The following is a 9,605-nucleotide window of genomic DNA, read 5'->3' on the forward strand; positions in this document are numbered from 1 at the left end:
AAAAAGACTTTAACCAAATGATCTAAACCACTTTATTTGAAGGTAACTGTGAGAAAAATTATGTTTAAAAACCAGTTACTGCAGATTTGTTTAAGAGGATAATTTGACTACTTGTGTTTTTTGCCCTGTCTGACTTGACTTTACTGTTGTTGCCGTGAATGCAATGTTGAATGAATATTATTTTGAATGGCCAAGACTACCAAAATACGACCCAAGTTGTATTGTTTGTACCGTATGAAATCAGAATTTCCCTTTTAAGAGTCAAACAGTCCCAGAAAGTAGTCCACTCAACCCCGCTGGGATGTCTCTTCTCTTTAAAAAAATAAACCAAAAACAAAATATCCACTCCCTTTTCCTACACTAGCATAGAAGAAACTACAAAAACCAAAAACAACTACAGTACATGTATCGTGCTGTTAGCATGATGTGATTAAAGCTGCATCATGCTGGCTCCACTCTCAGTATTCAAAAGCTCTGAATCAGCCTGGGCTCTCAAATCTGCATGTTTTCCTCTTTTTTGTAGTTTCCCAGCTACTCTATCTGTTATTAGACACACACATTAATGGAATTGTGTTTGTTTGCTTCAAAAACAGTTGATTATACAGTTACTGGAAGGTCATTTTTGTTCAGAACAAATAGGCTGGGAACTTTAAAAATCTCTACATGAATGGAGAAAATTGCATTTCTCTGAACAACAGAGGGGAAGGGAGCCTCGGAACAATCAATGACACGACTGTCGATAAAACAAACAATGCTCTCAAGTGACTTTGACATGATCTGGTTTAAACTCTAACCTGCCCTCATCATAGTGAGAGTCAATTGATGTCAGGACTTCTTTAAAGTGGCGGAGAGCGGGGCAGTAAAATATGATTTTCTCCCATCCACTATGGCAAGGTTTAACCTTACATTAAGCTTGGCCTCAGACTTCGCCAGCAACAGCTTGGTTTCTTCTCCGCAGTTGCACACCGACTACAGAACGTCTCCGTTCATTATTTTTAACAAGGGCATAATTATGCCTCTGTATGTTTCCGTACCATTATTCCGAGATTGTCTGTAATTTCTCCAGCTCAGAGATCAAACACTAACACCACCCGTGACATAAAGGAACAACAAATGATGAATGGAGTGCTACAGATGCATCTCCAGCTCGGAAATTAAAGAAAGGAGAAGTTTGCCAGATGCAAAATGAACATGCCGCCTATCATTTCTTTTTGATGTTGCTGATGTACCTCTCATCAAAGGCAGACATCTGACGGAAAGGTAGCACGAGATGGGCCTGCATCCTGATTTTCTTACCCCTCTTTAGCACTTCTGTGTTGGATGGAGACTGTCGGAAGTAATGTGATGGAGGAGAAATTGGACAAATGTGAGGAGGAGTGACGGGAGGGTCGGGGGGGTTCTTAGAGTATAAAAGATTGATTTTGTCAAGGTGAGAGCTGGGGGCATGCAAGTCTCTGCTGCAATGCGCTTAAATTACAATCAACCGCACGCTTTGGAAAAATGTGCAAATACTAAATTCATATTGTCTGCTTAAATTTGCCTGTGATATAGAATTCTTGTAGGAAAGATGTAAAAGTTAGTAGTCTGTCTAATATTGAGTCCTAAAAAAAACAACCTTTTCCAACAGAAATTTCTAAAATTAAGTCTATTTTTTCTGTCAGATTTGGTTTAAAAAAGCTATTTTCTCAATTAGCTTTTTTACTTGGTCCTACATAAACATAAAACTCAGCCAAAGTTTCAACAGTTTTGTTTTTGAGAGTTATGGCTTTTCTGTTTTATCTGTGTTCTTCTTGTTTTGAATCGGCTGGCACTCAGTTGGAAAAAAAGTGTCACAAAATGTCACGCACTTCTGGGCATCAGTCAGGATATAGCAGTATTTGAATCAAATCAGATGACAGTTGTTTGCTCATGCTGACAGGCCACTGTCAATCAAACTGAGCGTTAAATTCTAACACAGCAGTTTTTCTGCACTTTGAATGTGATTTTTACTTATTTCATCATACATATTTTCTGTTATAAAGTAATACTCAATATAAATCTGATTTTCAGGGGCTTTAAAGACTTTTTGGATTCAATAATAGATAAAAATGAATTAATGATATGGACATTTTTTGGAGTGTTGCTGATTAACATGACTATTGAGTGTAAAGTTTGTTTCAAACTGGTCCCAAACTTTCTACATTAAGCGTAATTTATTTTTTCTAATGCACACATACAAACTTTTTCTAATACACACGAGGGGTCCATTACAAATCAAATTAATATCCCCATTAAGATATTATTTATCAGTATGTTCATTTTAAACAATACATGGGCTTTACTAATGCATAGATTATGCACCCAATGGCTCTTCCTCCTTTAAGCCAGTGTATTGAACTGATGGAGAGATGTGGTCACCTCTGAGAAAACAAAGGCAAATGCCAGAGGTGACAAAATGCACTTAACTTCTACCAATGGAAATAACCTTTGCCTGAGAATAGAACATTTTACTAAGTATTAGTATGTCAGCTTTATTTAGGATAACATTTTTCTGTTATTTATTTATATAAATATTAATCTGTTTTGTCAATTTCTAATTGTGATGAGACAATAGGTGCAAATTAGCTGTTGAGATATGTCTGGCAGTTTTATTTTGAAAGTTTTTTTCAAATGTGTCACAGTGTTGATTAATGCCCATTGTCCCCTATAAATAACAACAATTTATCACCAGATAGATTCCAACGCAGTCTGAATTACAGTTTGTTCCATAACAGCAAATTGCAATCACCAGCAGTAATCAGTGTGTGGCCACTTAAACACCTGTGACTGCGTGAGGTCAAAGGCCGATGATTACATCAGGCATGGTCGTGTTGTCTAAAGCCCCGCAGGGAGAAGGGACTCATACCAGACCTCCATCACAAATCAATTACCGGTTGGCCAGCTACTGACTCCGTGCGCCTCCCTAGAGTTCCTGAGGCATCGACATTTTTATTCGGCAAAGAAGGTTTAGCCACCTCAAGGTCCAATCACTCATCTGCCCGCCGTACTGACAAGTGTAGTGTTAACCATTTATGACAGACAGCCTCACAGATGTACTGTACGGTCTTTCTAACCTTGGCTGTGTGATGTGAGAAAACTCTTCAAAGTGCTACGTCCTCCACTGAGATGTCTGTCAGGGACTTTACAGTTTAAAAAGCAGACTTTGTCCAATAGCTGTAAAAGAAAAATGAGAGACAGCTTTGGGAACCAGCAGCCTGTCACATTATTTTTTTAACTGTTCAATCCTTTTTTTCCCCCACTCTCCCCCTTTGTGCTCAGATCCTACACCGTCTAATCTTTGGCTTCAGACCACAATCAACCCGTTCATCTACTTACACATCATCACAGTTTGTCTTAAGCCTTCATCCTCTTGTCTCCACACCTTGTCAGATGTGCTCTGACCAACTGCACCTCATTAACACACACACACCTCCACACACAACCTGCCTCTGCTTCCCACCTGCCAACTCTATTTCTGTCTTCTGCTTCTTTGCTCTTTTTGCATTTCCTCCTCTCTCCTCTCCGACTCCATCTCGCTGTCTGTCCTTCCACCCACTCCCCTCCCCTCCCTCTGCTTTTCACTCCCCTTTCTCTCCTTTTCCTCCTCTCCTTACCGACTTTTATTCTAGGCCTGAGTGTCAGACTGGCATGTCTGACAGGCTGTGAAGTGCCAGCCTGAGGGTTTTTTTTCTCTCAGCTGGAACAGGACCATCTGCAGTGTAAGAGCTGCTCTGGCACTTCTGCCCGCCTGAGCAAGGAGGTTGAGAAAGAGTTAGGCCACCATGGCGAAAGTGGCCACTCTTCTGTCAGAGCTGTACCTCAGCCACTCATGTGCACAATGTTATTTTTTTTATGTTGTTCGAGGGTGAGTAAATCACGCAGAGGTGCTCTGGCTGTTTTGGGGTTTTTGGAGTTGATACAAAATCCTGGACACATCTTGACACCATGCATTCGATTTACATCCACATAAAGGAGCAGTAAATAATCCTGTACATTTGTTCTGTAAATTGGACACATGTTTGAATGTACAGTGTCTACACATTTGTATTTTCTTTTATATAGTTTTCTTATTTCTTTTAAGTGAAACATTCTGACAATCAAACAGCTAACTATGTACATCTGCACATCTAAGATATAATGCAATCCTATTCATGCAATCCTATTCATGCAACATGTTTCCATATTTCAGTATTTGTCACACTCCATTTTCAATCTGAAATGTAACCTTTAGTTGTACAAATTTAATCTAACATCCTGTTACAATTTCTATTTCTCTATTAAATTGTTTTTAGTGTTGGGAGTTTTAGTATTTGGTGTAATTTTGTTGCTGTAATTACTTATGTACTCACAATATATATGCACATCCATCACCATTGAGGAATTGAGGATACAACTGTAAGGATTACAACATTCATTATCTTACCTCCTGATTGGCTGCTGTGAGCTCCTCCTCCAAGGCAGACACCCTCTCCAGTGACACCCGTAGTCTCTCTCTTACCTGGGAATAAAAATAAAAAAACAAATATGTATCATGATCTGCCTTAACATGTGCAGATTGCAGCTGCCCCCCCCAGCGACTAGTGTTTAGATTCCAGGCAATCAGAGGTTAAACACAGCAGAAAAGAAGCCCTGCTGCTGCAGCAGAAAGAGCTGTCCTCTTTTCCTCCCTTATCCTCACAATAACACTTTGCTGTGGCTTCAAAGCAGCGATATGAGGCTTTTATTGCTTTTAAAGCACCAGTTGCTGGGAGGAGATTCCCCTCCTACACTCCTCTCTTCCTCTGTGAACTCAGAGAAATTTAGAGCATCTTCTTCTAGGATTGTCGTGGCTGTGATGGAGCAATTACTTGCACCGTGTGGTGACCGTGCACCGCTGCTGCTGTGGCCAAACAGGATGCCAGATCTCAGAGGAGGTTGATCCTGGATTAGAAGTTAGCTGGAGTCCGAGTCGCGATGCCCCCCCCGCCCCCCAGCTGCACAAGGCAGCTTTTATTCCCTTGAACAGCATGCCATTGGACATGCTTTATAAATGATGGCTTTTAGAAGAGAGGATGAATTGAAAATTAAAAATCATACCAGGAAAAAACAGCAAATGTAAACCACTTAAATCACATAAGAGCCAGACACAGGAGCAGACACTGATTCCTGATGCTATTGTACACGCTGCTCAGGCAGACACCTCAAAATTTAAATGATGTGCTAATGGAGGCACACTTACCTTCTCATCTAGGGCTTTATGGTGTTCAAACAAGGACTTGAGTGCTTTAAGGACCTCAACTTCACTGGAGACTCCTGAGGGCGACTGAGCCTGCCGCTTGACCACTGTCATACGAAGCGACCGCTCGTGTCTGGACACCAGGCACTCCAGATGCTCCAGCAGTAGCTGAAGAAGAACACAGAAAAAAACTCTGTTAACATCAACATAATCATCAGAAAAGTAGAAATCTTCTTCACAGTAGTATAATTAAGTCAGATGCTAGTAAAACGTAGGCATAATGTGAAATAATCCAAAAGGAGAAACATTTGCTGCATGCCCAAACTCAGCTTGAGATCCACCTAATTTAGGTAATAATATGAAAAATACATTCATGTGTGCTTTATTGGGCTCGCTCCTCGATCTTAAAGATAAATCAACAACATAATGAGTATAATACAAATGTAATCCAAGGATCAATTCCTCTTCAGGCTTGCTCAAACAAAAATAGCAAGACCAAAGAAGCAGAGGTAAAAAGCATGTTGTTTACTTCAATTATAGTAATAATTATCATCATCCACATTGTTACAAATGGTTAGTTCCATTAATTTGTGTTATTAGAGTCACAATGTAAGATATTTTAACAGGTGTGCATTAAGAAAATATTACACCGCAGTGATTTACAGTAATTGTGCCCATTTCATTTGTAGGAAAATGTGCTGTACATGTTCTGCCTTTTTCAGTGTAAAGGCATGAAAAATGCAAAAATCCTTCAAATCTGCTCAAAAGTAACTGTAATCCTTCCAGCAGTGCACAAAAGGGATTATGCTAATTGGCTGCTAGGTAGCATGTCAAGTCAACTGCCAGCAGAGAGCTTCACAAGGACAGGCAAGATGAGATGCAGAGCTCAGGGGTTGACTTCAGGATAAGAAAGTAAATACAACAACAACAACAACAACTAGGAGTAAACAACATGGATGTGACTGGGAGACAGAATTCCAGATCGGCTGCAGAGATAAAACATTATTCATTACCGTTCCATTGTAAGATCAGTGTATGTGATCATCTGCTTTCATTTCCCCTTGTTACTCAATGGATCATGAAAACACTGCAGCAGTTTTGTGGCGATGCACATCTCAACACTTCATTCCCTCTCGGACATTGTCCAAGGACATAACAGTATATCACCAAGATAATGATCTGGTTAGAGGGTAAAGTTCCAACTCAAAATGAGCCTCTCATTCTTTTCCCAGAAAAACCTCCCTGGCTTCATCCCTGTCATACCTTTGCTTCACTAGTCTAAACATCCCCCGCTGAAGGCTGCTCAACAGGCTGCAGCTGGATGAAATGTATTCTGTGGTTAACCACTGGTGAGGAAATCAAGTTCCCACTTGGGATCACTGGTGAACTAAAAGGGACTGCATTTTTAACAAAGCTCTATAAAGCTCTTACTGTGCATTACACAGTAAGCATGATATTATGTATTTATTCAAGAAAACTGGGAACAATTTAATGTAATAAAACAGAATGTGCAGTGTACAGGGGTGAAGATGAAGGTGAGAGCAACCATCAGGGTCTAATGATATTTAAATGACAACTAAAACCCATTGATCCAGTACACTCTATATTTCCTCTTGGTTTTAGTTGGGGATATAAAATTACAAAATAGCATTACTATTGTGCATCACTTGCAGGTCTTAGTTATCTACAAAAAATAAATGGTTGCTCATTTATTTTGCTCAGGTTAACAGCCAAAATCTCTGGGTAGCTAGAATCAGCAACCGGTTAGCTAAGCTTAGCACAAAGACTGAAAACAAGGGGAAAGCTAGCCTGCCCTAAAATCTGCCTAAAGCGCACTAATTCACACATTATATCTCCTTTGTTTAATCCATACCGAAAATTAGGGGGGGAAAAACAGGAAGTTGCAGTGTTAAGGGAGGTTATGTGTTGGACTATTTCTTGGCTTTACAGGTGCAGGTAGTTGAATTTTGTTACCTTTGGACAGAGCCTGTGCAAGCTGTAGCTATATAGTTACCATACAGACATAAGAGCGGTATTGATCTTCTCACCTGACTCAAGAAAGCTAATTTATTTTTCAAAATTGTTGAACTATTCCTTTTTCCATTCCACGTGGCTTCCAGTTAACCATATTCCTCCATTGATGGTTCCAAATAAAGCAACAAAAGTAAAACATAATTGCTGTTCCTAATCCAAATCTAATCTGTAACATGAACTGAGCATCCAGCATCTGGTTTGTATCTGTTGCTATGGAAAACAATACAAACTTGAAGAGAATCAGGGACTCAATCCATAATGTATTATATTCAATCTTTGTTCCCATTGCAATTTGAATGTGTGTTATTTTCCCTGCAGGGCGGGACAGACGGATTTTCAATACAAAACATTTTGCAGGCAGAAATGATCAGACTCTCTGCAGGAGTGGTTGGTAACGGTTGGAAATCCTGTACGAGTAAGTGCATGCAGGGTTGAAAAGAGACCCAGTGCAGACCTCTACTGTAAGGGGACTGCGTGTCGTCTCTTGTCTGTCTTTCTCATCAGCAGCCATCATGTCTACATGCGCACTCCTGCACACTCAACAAAATGCCCACCATCGAATCAATCATAAAATGAACTGAGTTCTGCCTCAGGTAATGTCTTCAGAACAACAACAGCCAGTCTCCTCCTGTCCTGTAAATATTTTCATCCTTTATCTGTTGCTCTCTTTTTCAGTCTTATCAAGTCTCTGCATGAATTTACATGCGTGTCATTTGGTTATAATGCTTATCTAAAACAACCAATAAAGTTAACCTGTCCTTCCATCTGCTGTCTGCTCCTCAGTCCACTGACTGCCAGCACATGCCTTCGAAGATTTAATTATGAACTGTAAAACCCTACCAGCAACAAAACCATGCTTAATTAAAGTTTGCTTGGTAATTGGCCATCATAAGATTTGAGGTGATAATAAAGTGAGAGAGTGAAAATGACTTTTGTCTGTCCTTGTGTCTTGCGCCTCACCTCCCTCTTTTTTCCGTTTTTCTCAGCCGCTGTCGTGCTAAAATATTCTGCCTCCGCCCAGAAAGAGATTGTGCAAGACAGTAAATCCACACTTAATCAGCAGTGGGATGGAAAACAGAGTCTTATCTGTCAACAGCAGAGTGTGCTTACTGCTTCAAAAAAGGGAATGTTTTTTATTGAAGATGCAAGACTTCAGCTCCACAAAACCGAGCTGATCCGTTAATGTCTTTAGTTGTTTTTTCTCCCAAATACTTTGACCTGGACACTGCAGGGCATCAGTGCCATTTGGACTTAGTTTTACTGTTGAGCGGCCATCCATGTGAAGTAAGTGGAAAAATGTTCCAGCAGAATGTGGGGAGCTAATGAGGTATGTCTGGGAATTGGAAACAGACAGTGCGCATGGTTGCTTCAGTGCTTCTGCAGCCTTAAAACCGTACCCACCAGATAGCTTAAGCTTTCTCAGGACGCTGTCTATCGCAGCGTGCAGATGTTGTTGCGGCTGACATGAAAATTTGGGGGCGAGTTGTGAAACTTTAGAGAAACTTGCAGAATTGCAAACTTAACGGGGTTGGATATGGAAGAAACAGGCATCATCATAAAGTAAATATGTGGTTAAAAATGTCAAAATAACATCTCGTCTCTCTTTGCCCAGAAACTATTGAATGTCTCAGAGAATTCGGCATGTTGTCACTGCCAAGATTAATTAGTGGCAATATAATCGGTTTAGTCAATGATTTAAGGTGCGCTTCAACGCTGTCCTCACCCTGGTGTTGTTCCTTTCAGCTTTGAGCTCAGAAATCTCCTCCTCCTTCTCCAGCAGCTGCTCTCTGCAGGCGTTCAGCTCCTTGGTCAGCGCAGCAAACTCCTGAGCAACAAAAAAAACAGAAAGGGAGAGTATGGGTCAGCATCACGGTCAGCATCACACAATGCTTTGCAACAGCCCAACATAAAGCAGCAGGGTTTGTTATATGGTGACTGGCTGTAAGCACTGGACGATGAAAATATAAAGAAGAAAATCAAATCACTAATAACTAATAATTGCTAACTTACAGTTGCAATTTCTATGCCTCTTAAGGTAGCAGCAATTAAAAGCAATATATAATGAGAATTTAATACTAGAGCTCAAGCTCTAGAAGACTTTTAAGCCCGACCTACATCAGTATTTTAAATAACAATGACATATTGGCAGATATATAGTTTATTATATTATACATTTTATCTTTGCGCAGCATTTCTGTACCATAATTTCTTGCTACCCATCAGCTGCCATTTACGCCAGTACCAGTAGGTCGATAATAAGCTAATGTGAGACACTATACTGGAGTAGCTGATTTATGGTCTTATTAATACCCCTTATTTATTATTGACAAAACAATAA

General features: G+C 40.1%; 1 protein-coding gene across 2 annotated transcripts in view; it reads right to left on the minus strand.

The window, feature by feature from the left end:
* ppfia2 (PTPRF interacting protein alpha 2) overlaps positions 1-9,072 on the minus strand; it is a 43,094-nt gene extending 34,022 nt beyond the window's left edge. For both annotated transcript variants that reach the window (XM_035672966.1, XM_035672958.1), the window contains exons 1-3: positions 8,991-9,072; positions 5,237-5,401; positions 4,442-4,516 (exon numbers count right to left, since the gene is read on the minus strand). In XM_035672966.1, the coding sequence (XP_035528859.1) occupies positions 4,442-4,516; positions 5,237-5,347 (186 nt within the window). In that variant the 5' untranslated portion in view covers positions 5,348-5,401; positions 8,991-9,072. The remainder of the gene's footprint in view (positions 1-4,441; positions 4,517-5,236; positions 5,402-8,990) is intronic.
* Positions 9,073-9,605: the final 533 nt, after the last annotated feature.

Source organism: Morone saxatilis, unplaced genomic scaffold (assembly GCF_004916995.1).
Source record: "Morone saxatilis isolate NCDOM2014 unplaced genomic scaffold, NCSU_SB_2.0 Contig10, whole genome shotgun sequence".
Taxonomy (NCBI): Eukaryota; Metazoa; Chordata; class Actinopteri; family Moronidae; genus Morone; species Morone saxatilis.